The sequence below is a fragment of the Pipistrellus hanaki genome (genome assembly GCF_964339955.1).
Source record: "Pipistrellus hanaki genome assembly, chromosome: 19".
NCBI classification, from domain to species: domain Eukaryota; kingdom Metazoa; phylum Chordata; class Mammalia; order Chiroptera; family Vespertilionidae; genus Pipistrellus; species Pipistrellus hanaki.
The window spans coordinates 5,706,074-5,723,232 of NC_140521.1; the positions used below are offsets into that span (position 1 = coordinate 5,706,074).

Genomic DNA, 17,159 nt, shown 5'->3' on the forward strand with positions numbered 1-17,159 from the left:
GGAGCTCAGGCTCCCTGGTCAAAGACTAAAGCAGCTGTGGTCACAGGCTGCCAGACACCGAGTCTGAGCAGAGGCGGGGGCGGGGGGGGGGGGGGCGCGGGGAGGGGTGCAGGGGAGGGAGGACTGGGTGCCCTGCTCCAGGCCAGGCGTCAGAGACCACCCCCTCCCCCAGAGTGAGGTCTCCTCACTCAGAGCCCCGGGCTTCGGGGCTGCGTTGGGAGCCCGACAAAAAGGTTTCGTTCTTTCACCCCATCCTCACACCCCATCCCCAGGGCGGTGGCGGGCCGAGCCCCCACACCCCACAGCCAGACCAACCAGATGCTGCGGGGCACCTTCCGGAACAGTCATTCCCAGAGTGTGCCCTGGAGCAGCTTCCACTGCAGCTGCTAAAAAGTAATAATAACAGCAACAATAATAATAACAACGAAAGCACTCCCTGGTCAAAAGCAGTTTGGGAAAGGCTGTGACACCAGAAACCGGATTCCACACGGGGCCTTGACTGCAGGACTAGTTGGAGCCCTGGGGCGGCCGAAGGCGGGGGTGCGGGGGGTCGAGAGGCAGCGTTTCCTCAATTCCTTGGGCGCCAACACCGTTTTTTTTTTTCCCCCCCCCGCAGGGTGCCTCAGGGAACCCAGTTTGGGAAACGCTCATATTTTTTTTTTTTTTGTACCTGTCAGGGTACCGCAGGGAACCCAGTTTGAGAAATGCTCGTTTTCGTACCTGCCAGGAGGTGAGCAGGTGAGGGGCCCACTTCTGCCGTTGCACTAGCCGCCCCCGCCTCCCCCGGCCACTTCCACTTGTCCCGGTGACAGTTTCCAAAGCTCCTAGCTGGTCGGTGTACGTTTCTGCCTCGATGGTGATGCTGGCCCTGTCCCAGGGGACCCTCCGAGCGTGCTCCCCGATCGGCGTGGTTGTAAGGGGGGGCCACGTCCCAGCCCCGCCTCCCCACGGGAGCTGTGCTTGGGGCGTGGCCCTTCGGGGCAGCAGAGGCAAGTGTCCTAGAACTCGGGGGACAGTCCGGGGCGGCGCGGACACCGGGATCTGTTCGCTGCGGGAGGGGACACGCAGGGATTGGCAGCTGGAGGGGGGGAGGCCCGGGAGGGGACCCCTAGGGGTCCGACAGTCAGGGCCACAGCCCCGGGGGCCTGTTAGACGCTAGGAGTGACCCTGCCACACGCACAGGGGCTTTGGGGGGGCCCGGCTGGGTCCCCGGCTCCCTGGGCAGACGACGAGGGAGCCGCTTCTGGCTCCCCGGGGCCTTCTGGGGCCCCCAGGACCCCGTCTGCCGGCCCCGAGCACGGCCCCTCCGTCACCCCTGGCTTCTCCGTGGGGACCCCACGCCCGGGGGCGTCCCGGTCCTCCTCCTCCTCCTCCTCCTCCTCCTCCTCCTGGCCGCCCGGCTGCTCTTCCTCGGGCCTGGCCTCGGTCCCCCGGGCCCCGTCCCCGCCGCCCGGGGCCGCCCTGGCCGGGGACCGGAGGTTCTGGGTGGCGGCCAGGATGTCGGCCTGGAGCTGCCGGGAGGAGTCCAGGGTCTCCTCGGGCCGGCCGGCCGGGGCGCGGTCGGGGACCTCGCTGAAGGCCCGGGGGCCGCCGGCCCGGTCCCGCTGGTCCACGTACTTCCTCTTGGGGAAGGACGAGGGGTAGTAGGCGGAGGCCTTGTGCCGCTGGCGGGTGATGACGGCGGCGCAGACGGTGAACATGAGCACCAGCACCAGCGAGCCCACCACGGCGATGAGCAGCAGGTACTCGCGGAAGAAGTCCGCGATGCCGTCCAGGAAGTTGGTGGGCGGCCGGGGGCCCGCGGGGGGCGTGGGCCGGGGCCGGGGCGTGGCGCTGGGGGCCGGGGTGCGGGGCGGCGGCAGGCTCGGGGAGGCGGCCGAGGCGTCGTCGGCCTCCCCGCTGCCCCCCAGGTCCTCCAGGAAGGACACCCGCACGGGCACGGAGTGGGCGGCGGCGGGCAGGGCCCGCAGGAGCAGCAGCAGCAGCAGCGGCGGCGGCAGGACGAGGCGGGGCGCCATGGCAGAGGCCGCGCTGCCCGGGACCTGTGGGGGGGGTGGGGTGGGGGGAGAGCGAGGCGGAGGGAGGTCAGGGGGGGACTCGGGGTCTGAGGGGACCCCCGAGGAGGTGCAGGGAATACGGGGTCACTTCCTTCCTCAGGCCTGAGCCTCCCCAGGGGACAAAGGACCCCCGTGCCTTCCTCGGTGGGGTTCACAGCTGCCCCCCCTCCCTCCCCATCCCCACTCCGCTCTGAGGTCCAGGAGGGCCGGGTCTGAATCTTTTTTTTTTTTTTTTTTTTTTTTAATATATATTTTGTTGATTTTTTTTTTTTACAGAGAGAAAGAGAGAGGGATAGAGAGTTAGAAACATCGATGAGAGAGGAACATCGATCAGCTGCCTCTTGGCACACTCCCTACTGGGGATGTGCCCGCAACCAAGGTACATACATGCCCTTGACCGGAATCGAACCCGGGACCTTTCAGTCCGCAGGCTGACGCTCTATCCACTGAGCCAAACCTGGTTTCAGCTGGGTCTGAGTCTTATTTATCTCGGCATCCTGGGGGTTTGGCCCCCATACCTGGTATACAGCAAGTGCTCCGTAAATGTACCTTGACTGGCCTGTATTAATAACAACAATTTAGCCTTTTTCTGCTTGCCACGTGCCGGGTACTATTTTGCCATTTATGACAGGGAATTTCTCACTGCCACACGGGGACAGGGTGGGTACTGTTATTCGCCCATTTTCCAGGTGTGGAAACTGAGGCTCAGATGGGGTTCCATGGCGTGCCAAGGAAGAACAGGGGCTTGAAGGGGGCAGGGCTGAGTGAGTGAGAACCTGAGTCACTGTCAGCGGACCCCCCCTCCCTCTTACGGGGAGCCCTCCCCAGCAGCCCCTCGCCCCTCTGGGGTCCCCTTCCCTTTTCGGGAAGCGTCATAGGCTGTGAAGCTCAGAAGAGGGCTTGCACGCCAGGAGCATGCTGGGAGCATCTGCCCCGTGGCTAACTTGCCCTCAGGGCTCAGAGCAGACCCTGGAGGCGGCTGGGTAACCCCCATCCCCACCCCACTGGAGCCTGAATCCCGCCGCTAAATGGGGACCAGCTGAGCCCTGCACCTCACCAGCTCCCAGCAGGACCCCTCAGACCCTGTCCGGCCCAGAGAGCGGGCTAGCTGATACGTTCCTCATGGCCCCGACTTCCTGACCCTCCCTGCCGGCCTGAGTGGGGGTAGGCATTCAGACTAACCCAGGGACCCCTTTCTGTGGCCCCCAGGTCACCCCCCTGAGAACCCCATCCTGACCCGGTGGAGGGCCCAGGACCCTGACATTGTGGGGGAGGGGGGCTAGAGGCTCCCAGATAGAAAAGCCTTAGGATCGTGTCTGAGGCTCTCGGGGAACCGAGATGGGGGGACAGAGGCACAGAGAGGTCGAGGGGCAGACCCAGAGCCACACAGCAAGTCCCCCGGCCGGAGAGGAAGTCAGGTTTCCAGCACCTGGGCTGCAAGCCCCCTTGGTGCCTGGGCCAGAAGCCCCGCCTCATTAAAGGGGGGGTGTACCGGCCTCCCGGCAACCTGGGGGACGAGGAAGACGAGGAAGGAATGACGCCAGGCCATTGAGCGGCTTTTCCAAGCAAGCTGGGGCCTCTCAATGGAAGTAATGAAAGCGCCATTCATTGACGTGAACTGTGTGGACATGACTCTGGACCAAGTGTCTCAGAGGGCAGAAACAAGAGATAATTCCAGGATATAAGGAGAGGCAACACTGCCCTAAGCGGTGTGGCTCAGTGGATAGAGCGTCGGCCCACAGACTCAAGGGTCCCGGGTTCTATTCCGGTCAAGAGCATGTGCCTTGGCTGCAGGCACATCCTCAGTGGGGGGCGTGCAGGAGGCAGCTGATCGATGTTTCTCTCTCATCGATGTTTCTAGCTCTCTGTCCCTCTCCCTTCCTCTCTGTAAAAAATCAATAAAGTATATTTTAAAAAAAAAAAAAAAGAAGGGGCATCACTGCTCAGGGGTCATTGCTAGTGAGCTGGTTGCCACCGTCTGTTTTCAGAGGAGGAAACGGAGGCTCAGGGATAGACAGTGATTTGCTCAAGTATGCACAGACGATACGTGTCAGAGCTGGGGTTTGAATCTTCTTCTATGAGACCCAAGTGTCCCATTTCTACCTATTATCTCTCTATCATCTATCTATCTATCTATATATCTATATATCTATCTACCATCTATCTATCTATCTATCTATCTCTCTATCATCTATTTATCTATCAATCATCTATCTATCTATTATCTATCTATCACCTATCTATCTATCTATCACCTATCTATCTATCTATCTATCTCAGGCCAGGCTGGCCTCACGCCCCCCTGGTTGACATCACTTGTAGCTGGAAAGAGACCTGAGATGCTACATGAACTCGGCCCCCCTCTCACTGGCACTGGTAGCAAAAGTCCTACTGAGCTCTGACCTCGGGGTCTGAGCAGTCCCCACCCTGCCTCTGCCCGCATCCAGCCCCCGGAGAGGCCTCTCGTGGTGGCAGCTGACCTCTCACCGCAGACCTCAGCCGTGGCCAGTGGCGGCTGAAGACCGGGGTTTCCCAGGGGCTGCCTGAGGGGTCCCCTCGCTGCAGGCCTGCAGGCTGCAGAGCGGGGAGGCCCGTGAGGCCGGATTAGAACCCAGGCTCCATCTCGGCTCCCCGGGCCTCGCTCTCCCCGTCTGTAAACTGGGGCCGTGCTGGGGAGGTGACACTCCCGGCAGAGCTCCGGGGGCAGCCAGCATTTCCCACAGAAGTCAGCGAATGACGGTCCTCCCCGAGGTGGGCATCTGCTCTGGCCGGCTTTCTTACCTCGCTGGGTGAAATCTCCTAAAGTCTGATCTCCGAGGAATCTGGGAACACGCACACACACACACACACACACACACACGCATGCACGCACAGGCATACATACATGCACGCATGCACAGACTCACAGCAGAGAGCTGGACAGAGAAAAGTGCTCCCTTATCCAAAGACTTGGAGTGAGGGGGACAGAGGATAGAGAAAGAGGCCACACAAACTGCCTCTGGCTCTCAGAGGCCGAGACCCCGACTCTCAGAGGCCCCCACACCCCGCCACCCCGCCTGGCCCCCCAGGAAGTATGCAGGCAAAGTGTGGGGCTGCCTGGGCCTCTCAGTGACCGCGGTGTGACGCTGCCCTCTCCGGGCCTCAGTTTCCCATCTGTGGAATGGGCGCGCTGGCCTGGGCATTCCTGAAACGGCCGCAGCCCATCCGCTGCCCTCCCTCCTTCCTGGGCCCGAATGTGATCCAACACCCGGGAACCCATGGCCACTACCAGCCGGGGGCGGGCCCACCGTCCGGTTTGACGCGGAGGGAACGGGCCGCCCTGCACCGAGCCCAGCACGCAGGGGCCGCTCGGAGTGCCCCCCTGTGTCCCCGGTCATCTCCGGGCCTGGGTTTCCACGTCTGCAGAGTGGGGATAAGCCACCTCTGGGACCTTTGTCAGACCAGACAGCAGCGACCAGAGCACGGGAGGTGTCAGTTAGGGGGCGCCCCAGGAGGGCCGGGACCCCCACTGGGAGCAGGGCCTCTCTCTCTCTCTCTCTCTCTCTCTCTCTCTCTCTCTCTCTCTCTTTCTCTCTTTTTAAAAATATTTTATTGATTTTTTACAGAGAGGAAGGGAGAGGGACAGAAAATCAGAAACATCAATGAGAGAGAAGCATCGATCAGCTGCCTCCTGCACCTCCCCCCTCCCCCCCACTGGGGATGTGCCTGCAATGGAGGTACATGCCCTTGACCGGAATCGAACCTGGGACCTTTCAGTCCGCAGGCCGACGCTCTATCCACTGAGCCAAGCTGGTTTCGGCAGGGCCTCTCTTTAGAGCCGTCACAGGGTCTATCGTTTTAAAATGGACGGCCCAGCGGAGGCCGAGGACGCGAACCCACCCCTCAGACTTAGGCACCCCCAGACCCGGGCCGAGGGGCCACGGCAGCCGCTCCACCCCCACCCGGAGCCGGTCCCCGCCGAGGGGCGGGCAGCCCGGGAGGCCTGGCTCCAATTAGCCGCCCTGGGGGAGGGGCTGGCTGAGCGCGGTGCCCCTGCGGCGGCCTCGGCCGGATGGGGACCCTGGGGCTCACACCACACACACACACACACACACACACACACACACACAGCGGCGGCAGCATGCACACACACACACAATCCATGTACACAACATTCGGACGCAGGGACCAGGGCCCTGGAGGGAAGCCTGGGCGGGATGGGGACCCTGGAGGCTCATACCACACACACACACTCACACACACACACAGCGGCGGCAGCATGCACACACAATCCATGTACACAACATACAGACGCAGGGACCAGGGCCCTGGAGGGAGGCCTGGGCGGGATGGGGACCCTGGGGCTCATACCACACACACACACACACACACACACAGATACAGACACACACACACACACACACACACACACACACAGCAGTGGCAGCATGGACACACAATCCATGTTCACAAGCTACAGACACACCATCAGGCCCCCCGAGAGCTCACGGGGCCCGCCAGCAGACACACAACAACACACAACGGACTGATTCTCCGACAGCCCATGCACATCACAACCCCGTCCCCATGGGCCCCCCCAGACCAGCCGGGACGGTCCCAGCCACGCCACCCCCCGCCCCCCGCCGACCCTGGGGGCACCCTCCTGGGCGTCCGCTCTCAGGAACAACACGTCCCCCGTGGCCAGGCCGCGGTGCCCACGCACAGCACACGCACAGCACACACACAGCACACGCCAGCACACCGGGGCACCCTCATCCCGCACCCCTCACCCCAGCACATCACACACGTACACAGCATCCAGCAGCCCCTCAAAACTCACACACACTCACAGATGCGCCCCAGAGCACTCCGGCCGGCCCCAGTCCCTAAACTCCAAGACACGTCCGTCTGGGCTTCCCGGACAGAGGAGAGGAGGGGCAGGAGGGGACCCCGACTCACCAGTCCCTCCGCTCACAGGCCTGGGCTCCCGCCAGGTGGAGGAGAGCGAGTCCGTGCCAGTGCCCGGGCTGCTCTGGGCCGGCGCCCCGCCCTCCGCCCGCCCCCTCCCTCCCTCCCCCCTCCCCCTCCCTCCCTCGGCCGCGGGGCCAGCTTGATTTCATTAAGGGGTTTGGGGTGGGGACGGGGGAGGGGTGGGGCTGTGCTGGGCCACACACATCCCCCCTCGCTCACACTCCGCGCTCCGGGGAAGCCCAGATGGGCACTTCCTCCTCCCTGGCCGCGGTGCCCAGGGCAGGCTGGGGCACACAGCCCCTTCCCCCCAAAAAACACAGCGAGCTGGGCTCGGAGGCCCCTGGAAGTGAGGGGAAGTTCCCCGTCCTCCGTTCCAGCTGTGACTCAGGTTTTCCGAGGCTCGGGGTGCAGAGCCGGAGCGAGGCCTGCTGGAGGGTCCGGCTGGGGCAGGGAGCTCGTCAGGCCGCCGCTGCCTGGCCAGGCCCCCTCCAGGCCCCGTTTGCCACGGGCAGGGTGGGCGGGAGGCTTGCTGGGCTCCCTCGGCCGTGGCGTTCGAAGGCCGGTGGCCTCGGAGTGGTCCGAGCAGGAGCGGTGGCCCCACTTCACAGATGGGGAACGTTGAGGCCGAGGAGTCCACGTGGCTCAGTCAGAGGACTGAGAGGTCAGCCGTAGCTCAGTCAGAGGAGCCGGGGCCTCTGGCTGGCCCCTGCATTCCTTTATCCATCCATTCAGCAGACGAGTGTTTAGGTCAGTGGTTTGCCGCTCTGTTGACTAGTGAGTTTGCCGACCACTGGACTACACCAGATGTCACCGTGGCGTTGGGAGCTGTGAGGATTAGGCAATCGTGGCATATTGTGTGCAGAGCGGTAAAGGGTAGGATAGGACAGGGGTCGGCAAACTCATTAGTCGACAGAGCGGCAAACCGCGGCTCGAGAGGTGAACCAGGCCCAGCCCAGCCCTCAGGAGCCTGGAGACTTCAGGGAGAGAGACACTTCTGTAAATTACTTTTGCAGAAAACGGAACCGGGTCTGCGGGTCTGCGGGTCTGCGGCAGGACAGGGGCCAGGCCAGGCGCTCAGGGACCCCGGGGCAAAGAGAGGTCCCCGAGAGACAGAGTGAGGGGAGGGTCCTGGAGGACCCGACCGTGAACCAGCGGAGTCTCCACAGGGAGACCCTGCGAGGCATCCAGGGGCAGGACCAGGCTGGGTAAAGGCCCAGCGGCTGGAGGGGACGCGGACCAGAGGAAGGAGCAGGGAATGAGGGCTGGGGAGTCAGCGGGAGCCGGAGAGAGTCCCAGAATGTCACCATCCAGCCTAAGAGTCCCAGAATGTCACCATCCAGCAGCCCCCAAAGGGAGTCCAGGAGCCAGAGGGAGACAGACTGGGGTTCAGATCCTGCCTCCATCATGCCCCCCGCCCCCACCCTTCTACGGAGCCTCTGAGGAGGGAGACGGAGGGCCTGAGCGTGCTGGGCACTACCAGGCGTACCGGTTACTAATGCGGAATTTTTTCACTACATGGAGTGACACATAAGTTGATATACCGTGTTTCCCCGAAAATAAGACATCCTCCGAAAATAAGACCTAGCACATGGAAAGATAAGACATCCCCTGAAAATAAGACCTACCGCAGCTTTGGGAGAAAAAATTAATAGAAGACACTGTCTTATTTTCGGGGGAACAGGGGATGCTATTTTGTTGTGTTGACAGCAAGCTTCAAAAGTTCATACGTCCAATTTTCTGAAGGTGTTAACATCATAGATATTTTAACGCTTAAAAATGTCGAATTTCGCCGAAACCGGTTTGGCTCAGTGGTAGAGCGTCGGTCTGCAGACTGAAAGGTCCCAGGTTTGATTCCAGTCAAGGGCATGTACATTGGTTGCGGGCACATCCCCAGTAGGGGGTGTGCAAGAGGCAGCTGGTCGATGTTTCTCTCTCATCGACGTTTCTAGCTCTCTATCCCTCTCCCTTCCTCTCTGTAAGAAAAATCAATAAAATATATATATTTTTTTTAAAAATGTCAAATTTCATGCCCCAAAAAAAGAGCATCCGTGGGAAGTTTTAATTCATTACTTTATTTTGAAGAAAAGTGCTGCTGAAAGTGATTGTATACTTTGGGAAGCTTATGGTGAACATGCTCCAGCTCAAGATACTTGTGGACGCTGGTTTACACGCGTTAAAAGGGATGATTTCAGTGTGAAAGACAAAGAACGCCCAGGTCAACCGAAAACGTTTGAAAGTCAACAATCACAAGCATTTTTGGATAAAGATGAGTTATCAAACTAAAAAAACAGCCTGCAGAAAGATTAGACGTTACTCAGCAAACAATTTCCGATCGTTTACAAGCAATGGGAAAGATTTTAAAGGGAGGAAAATGGGTGCCACATCCACTGAACGAAAGACAAATGGAAAACCGAAAAGTCATCAGTAAAATGGTGCTTCAACAGCACGGGGGAAAAAAAAAAGCCTTTTTTGCATCGAATTGTGACTGGCGATGAAAAGTGGATTTATTTTGAGAATCCCAAATGCACAAAATCATGGTTTGATCCAGGTCAACCATCAACATTGACGGGGGCAGGGGGGGAGGGTGGCTCCCAGAAGTAAGTAAACAAACAAGTGAGTACCTGGCTGCCAACGGGGCTAGGAGTTGGGATGAGACCGCTCGGAGGCTGAGGGACGCACGTCCCCGTTGGTCCTAAAGTCCGTGGGGGCCTCCCGGGAGGAGGTACTTAGGAAGGCAAGGGTGCAAGAGGATTCCCAGCAGCGAGAGCAGCATGTGCAAAGGCCCTGTGGCAGACGGGAAACCCAGCAGCCTCAGCGCCGCTCCTGAAGATGATTACTGAATGAGAGGGGACAGGCCAGCTCCGTCCTGCCCACCGCCTTCCCTGCAGTGTCCGAGGCAGGTGCTCAGTGACTGCCGGCCGATGTGCGCACCCCCACGCCGACTTCCGCTCCTGCATCCCCACCTTTGGACAACCTCGCGCCCTGAGACCTGGCTCTCCGTCCTCCCCTGGGAGCTCCCATCCCCCAGTTCCAGGACCGTTCCGGGGGGCCCCCGGCCAGATGATCCCCACAGCCCGCCCTGCCGTGGCGCCAAGGGGGAGGGGTGGGCACCGCCAGGCCTCTGGCACGCAGGCAGCAGGCTGGGCTGCTTGCTCGCAACCTGCAATTTCAGAGGCAGAGAGCAACAGGCCCTCTGCCCGGCCTCGGAGCCACGGGAGACCTCGCCCTGCGCCGACCGTGCAATTAGCAGCCTGCCCCCCGCCCTGCTGAGCAGCACGGCCACCGCGGAGGCGGGGGGGGGGGGGGGGGGGGTCGGGGCAAGCCCACCCTCCTCGAGGCTCTGCCAGGTCCTCCCCCGTTGATCCTGGGGCTGGCCGCCCGGCCCACCCACCACAGCCTCCCCGCCTCCCCCCTCCGCTCCCCCGCCACCCCCCGTCACCCCATTCCAGCTTTTCGTGGGCTCGGAGCCCCTTCTAATTACACGCTCCCGGCCACGGGGCCTGGGCGCCGGGAGAAAATAGCCCAGGCCTCTCTCTCATGTGGCCAGAGCGGCCGGGCTGCGGCCCACAGGCCGGGCCCTCCGGGGACACCCGGGGAGCGGCCTCTGTGGGCCTCATCCACGCAGGCCGGGGTGCGTGCGGGGTGTGCCGTGAACCCCCTGGGCCTCCGTGTCCCCACCTGTCAGCTGAGACGCTCACTTATTCCTCGGCTGCTCCCCAGCGGCCAGGCGCAGGGGGAGCTGGGAACGAGACAGACAGGCAGACAGACGCTGCCGCCCCTCTGCTCAGGCGCTTCCCTCTGCCCCGTGCCCGACCACCCCCCTGCGCACCTCGTGGCTCAGCCGTCACCGCCTCCAGGAAGCCCTCCGGGAATGAACCCCAGCCTCCGGGGAGGGAGAGCATAGCCTCCTCCGTGTCCCAGCACCACCCAGCTCTCCCCCGACTCAGCGCGCTGAGCATACGGGGCTGTGTACCCCCACACTGTACCCCCACACGGTATCCCCACCCCGCCCACTTCTCGGGCCCAGAATCGGGGTTCTGCCGAAACCGGTTTGGCTCAGTGGAATAGAGCGACGGCCTGGGGACTGAAGGGTCCCGGGTTCGATTCCGGTCAGGGGCATGTGCCTTGATTGGGGGCACATCCCCAGTGGGGGCTGTGCAGGAGGCAGCTGATGGGTGTTTCTAACTCTCTCTCCCTTCCTCTTTCTCTGTAAAAAAATGAGAGAAAGAATCGGGGTCCCCTTCTGTCAATGGATCCCTAGCACCAGTGCCTGCAACAACATACACTCCCTCCCCAGGCGGGTCACCTCCAGTCCCACCCGCCGGGGGCACCGATGGGGACCCAGAGGCGCCGGCAGAGGGTCCGCTGACGCTATGTTCTCTGCACCAGCTCCTGCAGGGGAACGAGACAGGCCCGGCCTGCACCCCGGGGACCCCCTTGCATGGGAGACAGACGAGAAACAAGTCCACTGGCAAACTGGGGAGATAACCCGTCCGAGCAAAGTGCTGTCCAGGAGATCCAGAGGACCAGGAGGCAGGAAGTGGTTTGCGAGGGGTGGGGGTGGGGGGCAGGGGCCTGGGCGGCTCTTGGAGCCATGGTGCTGGGTGCTGGGGAGCGTCCTCTCTGCAGACGCAGCTGAAGGAGCAGCACCTGCAGGAGGAGAGGATCCTCTCCCGGAGCAGGAGGCGGAGCTTCCGGGCCCTGAGTGCAAAGGCCCTGCGGTGGGGAAGGGCTGGCATCGGCCCCCTCGGGTAAAGCAAAACCAAGCTATGGCCCCAGGACCGTGGCCAACTCAACAGTCCACAGAGCCAACAGCCACAGGACAACGATGGACATGTCTTTTTTTAAAACGTAAATTTCTTCTAATGCCACTTCTTCACCATAGACTCGCCCAGGCCGTGGTGTTTTGTGGAAGAGCCACACTCAAGGGCCCAAGGTTTGCCCAGCACAGTTTGCTCACCACGGCCCTAGCCAGTCTGGCTCTGTGGATAGAGCGTCGTCGGCCTGTGGACTAAAGGGTCCCGGGTTTGATTCCAGTCAAGGGCGCCCACCTCAGTTGCAGGCTCAACCCCTGCCCCTGGTCGAGGGAGGGAGGTGGTGAGCAGGAGGCAGCCAATGGCTGTGTTTCTCTGCCATCGATGTTTCTCTCTCTGTGTCTCTCCCTCTCCCTTCCACTCTCTCTAAAAATCAACGGGGGAATATCCTCAGGTGAGAAGTAGCCAAACAACAACAACAGCCCTGACTGGTTTTTGCCCAGTGGATAGAGCGTCGGCCTGCGGACTGAAGGGTCCCGGGTTCGATTCCGGTCAAAGGCATGTACCTTGGTTGCGGGCACATCCCCAGTAGGAGTGTGTGCAGGAGGCAGCTGATCCATGCTTCTCTCTCATCAATGTTTCTAACTCTCTATCCCTCTCCTTTTCTCTCTGTAAAAAAATAATAATAATAATAAAATATATATATTTTTTAAAAACAACAACAACAAACAAACACACAAACGAAGCTGGGGACAGAGGTCCCACAGGCAGTCACCCCGAGAGGGTGGGGGTTGATTGGCGAGAGGCGCGAGGGGCCCTCCGGGCTGGGACCTGAATATCTGGGGCGTGGTGATGTACCGAGTTTCCCCGAAAATAAGACATCCTCCGAAAATAAGACCTACTTACAGGTTTCCTTCTGAGTGAAATATAAGGCATCCCCCCGAAAATAAGACCCCTCCCCTAGGCTAAACATGAGAGATTTGGTCCACTGATTCTGAAAGAAATGGAGTCACAAGAAATTCACCAGGAAATTCAGGAATTGGATTGTGATGATGATGTTCCAGAAGATGGTGACATGATTGTCATGGAATAAATGAGTCAATTCTTGATCCTGTAGGATTCACAGTTTGTCTGGTTTGTGTTGACAACTACCGTACTGCCGTACCGTATACAGGTAATACATTTCCTTTATTTTCATTTAACAATCAATGTGTGCCGTATTCTTCTTCATGGAAAAAAAATAAGACATCCCCTGAAAATAAGACCTAGCGCATCTTTGGGAGCAAAAATTAACAGAAGACACTGTCTTATTTTCGGGGAAACAGGGTCAGTCCTACGATAAGAGCCAGCTGCCTGCTTCGGACGTGCGCGCTCCCCGTGGGTGGTGACTTGGTTCGGCGTCTCTTACAGACACACAAAGAGCCCTGCGCCCGCGCCTTTCTGGACGGCGTGGGGAGGGGGCTGAGCGGAGGCCCGGCTTCCTGAGGCTGTGGGGCCAGCCAGCTGCACAGGCGATGCTGTAAACATTTACATTCCCGGGCCGGCCGGGAGCAGCCTCATTAGCCCGCGGGGGAGGGAGCCGCGGGGAGGGCCGGAATGTAAACACACGCAGCACCCACCGCAGGCCTGGCCCCACTTCCTGCCCCCCAACCACCACCGCTGCCCTGGGTCCCCAGGAGCCCCCACCCCAGCACCCACCACCAGGAGAGGGAACCCAGAGGATGCTTCTGAACTTCTTCGCAGTCCTGCTGGCAATGGGGGCCTCCCCCCCACCCCCGCCGTTGAGAAGGGGGTCCGGCCCGGAGTGAGACGCGGGGAGGAGTGGGGGGAGATGGGCTGAGGGACACGGGTCAGTGCCTGCACCGGCTGGGCCCACCTCGCAGGGAGGGTCTTCGCGCACCCAGATCCGCCCGCCGTGGGGGACAGGGCCACGGGGGGTGAGAGCACGGGGGTGAAACCCGCCCAGGAGAAGCCAAGGCCACCTGCCCTCGGGGAACCTGGTGACCGGGGGCTGTTACTCCGCCACGCTGGGCCTCGGTTTTCTCATCTGGGAAATGGGAGGTAATGGGAGGTTACTGCGAGAAGACAGAGAGCCATGGCACCAGGCACTAAATAATAATAATAACAATAATAATAATAATAATAATAATAACAAAATAAACACGAGTGACATCTGGGACTGAGACTCTATCGCAGCATCTGGACAAGACGGCACACAAAGGCCTGGCGTACAGAAGGCGCTCCCTTAGGGATGGAAAGGGGCAGAGCACCCCCCGCCCCGCAACACCCCATCGACAGGCTGGTCAGCGAGGGGCGTCCCCATCCTAGGAGGCTGAGCATGCAGGCCTGGGGCTTGGCTCTTCCCCTCCTCCACCCATCAGGACTCCCCCAGTCTCCCCAGACCCCAGCCCCCCACTCCCTCAGTCCTCAGCCCCCCAGCCCCCAGTCTCCCCAGCCCCTCAGTCCTCAGCCCCCCAGTCCTCAGCCCCCCAGCCTCCCAGCCCCCCAGTCTCCCCAGACCCCAGCCCTCCAGCCCTCCAGCCCCCCAGCCCCCCAGCCCCCCAGCCCCCAGCCCCCCAGCCCCCGGGATCCTGCCTGTGCACAGCGGAGTGAGCTTCCCCGGGCCGAGTCCTGCCTCCCCGAGCCAGGACACACGCAGGCACACGGGTGCTGGCCGGGGGGGAGGGGCCCCCACAGCTGGAAACATCTGGTTTGAATTGTCGCTTGGAAGCACCCGCCAGGCAGCCAAGGAATCTGTGAGCTAATTTTAGGCGAAAAGACCAGAGCGCTCGGCAGGGCTGAGGCTGGCTCCCCAACCCACAGAGGCGAGGCGAGGCCCCGAGGCTTGGGGGGGACACGGAGGCCTCCACGGGGGGGGGCCCTCAGGTGGTCCCGTCTGCCCGGAGCCAGGGGCTGTCTCTCCCAGGATGGGCACTGACTTGGGAGGAATGAGCCACATCCCTGTTCATTTCAGTCCTGTCCTCCCCTCCCCGCCCAGCCCCAGCCCCAGCCCCAGCCCCAGCCCCAGCCCCAGGAGGAGCAAGGTTGATCTCCCCATTTCACAGATGTGGAAGCTGAGGCTCCCGGAGCTCAGAGCCCTGCAGCCAGTCCATGGAGTGGGGGTTTGACCCAGGTCTGCCGGACTCCTAGCCCCGCGGTCGGCAAACTCATCAGCCCACAGAGCCAAATATCAACAGCACAGCGATGGACATGTCTTTGGAGAGCCACATGTTTTAAACGTAAACTTCTTCGAACGCCACTTCTTCAACACAGACTCGCCTGGGCCGTGGTATTGTGTGGAAGAGCCACCCTCCAGGGGCCAAAGAGCCGCCTGTGGCTCGGGAGCCGCCGTTTGCCGACCACGGTTCTTAGCCCTGAGGCTCTCTGGATCTCCGCCCTCGTCCGGCAGCCCTGCCTCTGCCCTCACACCCTCGCAAAGGGTCGTTCATCCAGCAAATGTTTCCCGAGCCCCTGCTGGGCGCCAGGCTCCGTGCAGGGGCAGGGAAAGAGTGAGCGTGGGGGACAGAGGACCCTAACCTGGCACAGCAAAAACCGATATACTGCCCTAACCGGTGTGGCTCAGTGGATAGAGCGTCAGCCTGCGGACTGAAGGGTCCCGGGTTCGATTCCGGTCAAGGTTGCGGGCACATCCTTGGTTGCGGGCACATCCCCGGTGGGAGGTGTGCAGGAGGCAGCTGGTCGATGTTTCTCTCTCCCCGATGTTTCTAGCTCTCTATCCCTCTCCCTTCCTCTCTGTAAAAAAGTCAATAAAATATATTTAAAAATAAAAACCAGTATACCACCGGCATCACCCCAGGCAGCCATCGGGGCCTCGGAGGGAAAAGGGGAGGGCCTCTCGGAGCAGGGGACACTCCCGCCGCGGCCTAAAGGATGAGACCATGCCAGCCATGCAGACCTCTGGGAGGAGAGCGCGGGGCAGGGGGGGTGGCACGTGCAAAGGTCCTGGGGCAGCAGGGTGTGGAGAAGGCAGAGTGTGAGTGAGAGGCGGCAGGCGCTCTCCTTCACGCATCCAAAGGACACGTTTGTCCATGGGTGAGATGGGGGTCTGAGCGGGGCAGGAGCTGGGGCTCAGAGGCTTTGGCTGCTGGGATTAGGGGACCCCACTGTCTCACCTGTTTATTTGTTGGGGGGCTGCTGAAAACTCTGGGGGAGATTCCTTGAAGCCTGTTCTCCATGCCTGGGACATTCTTCTCTCTCTATCCTTTCTCTCCCAAGTCAACAAGCCTGCATCTTGCCCATCTCAGACAGTTTCCAGACTTCTCCTCACCCCACCTCCAAGGTCTGGCCACACTGCGCACCCTCAGAGGGTGTGTCCCCCCACCCCCGGCCCCTCTTCTCTGGACTCTGGATGATCATTCGATTCGTCTCCTTCTCCCTTTAGACCCAGGAGCCCCAAAAGGCAAGGCCAGTTCCGTACGGCCCCCCGGCACCCCAGGGCCTGGCACACAACGGACACACCATAACCATGGAGTTATGGGGCTTGGCGGGAAGCCCGTGAAGGGGGGATATGGAGGATGAGTTTGGGGAACTTCTGCCCAGATCACCTGCTGAATGTGCCACCCCCAGGGCTGGCAGCCCAAACTCCTAAGACAAACTTAGCATGCCACCTCCCCCCTCCCCCCACTTCCTGTCTACCCGCCTTCCTTCCCTGTGCCCGGAGCTGAAGTCAGCAGTCCAGTGTCTTAGCCGTGTGTCCTGATGGAGTAAGGGTTCCAGCTTTCTGAACCTCGGTGTCCCCTACAGTAAAACGGGGGTAATGGTTGTGTCCACCACGGGTACGTAGAGTTGTTGTGAGGCCTAAATAAGCTCATGCAAACGGTGTGGCCTGGGGCCGGGCATGGAGCCGCTGCCCGATACACCCCAGCTCCTGGTCCCCAGCCTCCTCTCTCGGTCCTCGGCCCCAGCTCTGCTCTCTGCAAGAACGTGGGTCACCCTTCCACGTGTCAGCGTCTTCCCGCAGCAGCCGGGAGCGGCAAAAGTTGGCGAATGGGGCCGAAACCGGTGTGGCTCAGTGGATAGAGCATCGGCCTGCGGACTGAAAGGTCCCAGGTTCGATTCCAGTCAAGGGCATGTGCCTTGGTTGCGGGCACATCCCCGGTGGGGGTGTGTGCAGGAGGCAGCTAGTCGATGTTTCTCTCTCACTGATGTTTCTGACTCTATCCCTCTCTCTTTTTCTCTGTAAAAAAAAAAAATCAATAAAATATTTTTTTTTAAAGTTTTTTTTTTTTTAAAAAGGTGACAAGTGGGGACTTCCAGGCGCCAGGGCTGGTCGGCAGGGGTGAGAGTTTGGGGGCATGGGATTCCCCTAGAACCCCACTGCTCTGGGCAGTGTGGCGTAGTTGTAAGGACGTGGCTTTCTTTAAATAACAGAAAACAA

The 17,159-nt window shown here is 60.8% G+C and overlaps 1 protein-coding gene across 3 annotated transcripts in view; it reads right to left on the bottom strand.

The window, feature by feature from the left end:
- Positions 1-258: 258 nt before the first annotated feature.
- The window catches only part of TMEM119 (transmembrane protein 119), a 183,290-nt gene continuing 166,389 nt past the window's right edge, over positions 259-17,159 (bottom strand). The window contains exons 1-2 of one of the 3 annotated variants that reach the window (XM_084868216.1): positions 6,986-7,055; positions 259-2,031 (exon numbers count right to left, since the gene is read on the bottom strand). In XM_084868216.1, coding sequence (XP_084724342.1) covers positions 1,149-2,018 — 870 coding nt within the window. In that variant the 5' untranslated portion in view covers positions 2,019-2,031; positions 6,986-7,055 and the 3' untranslated portion in view covers positions 259-1,148. Of the gene's footprint in view, positions 2,043-6,985; positions 7,056-17,159 lie in introns of those variants that run through there. The other 2 variants (XM_084868218.1, XM_084868217.1) reach the window with 2 other exon arrangements.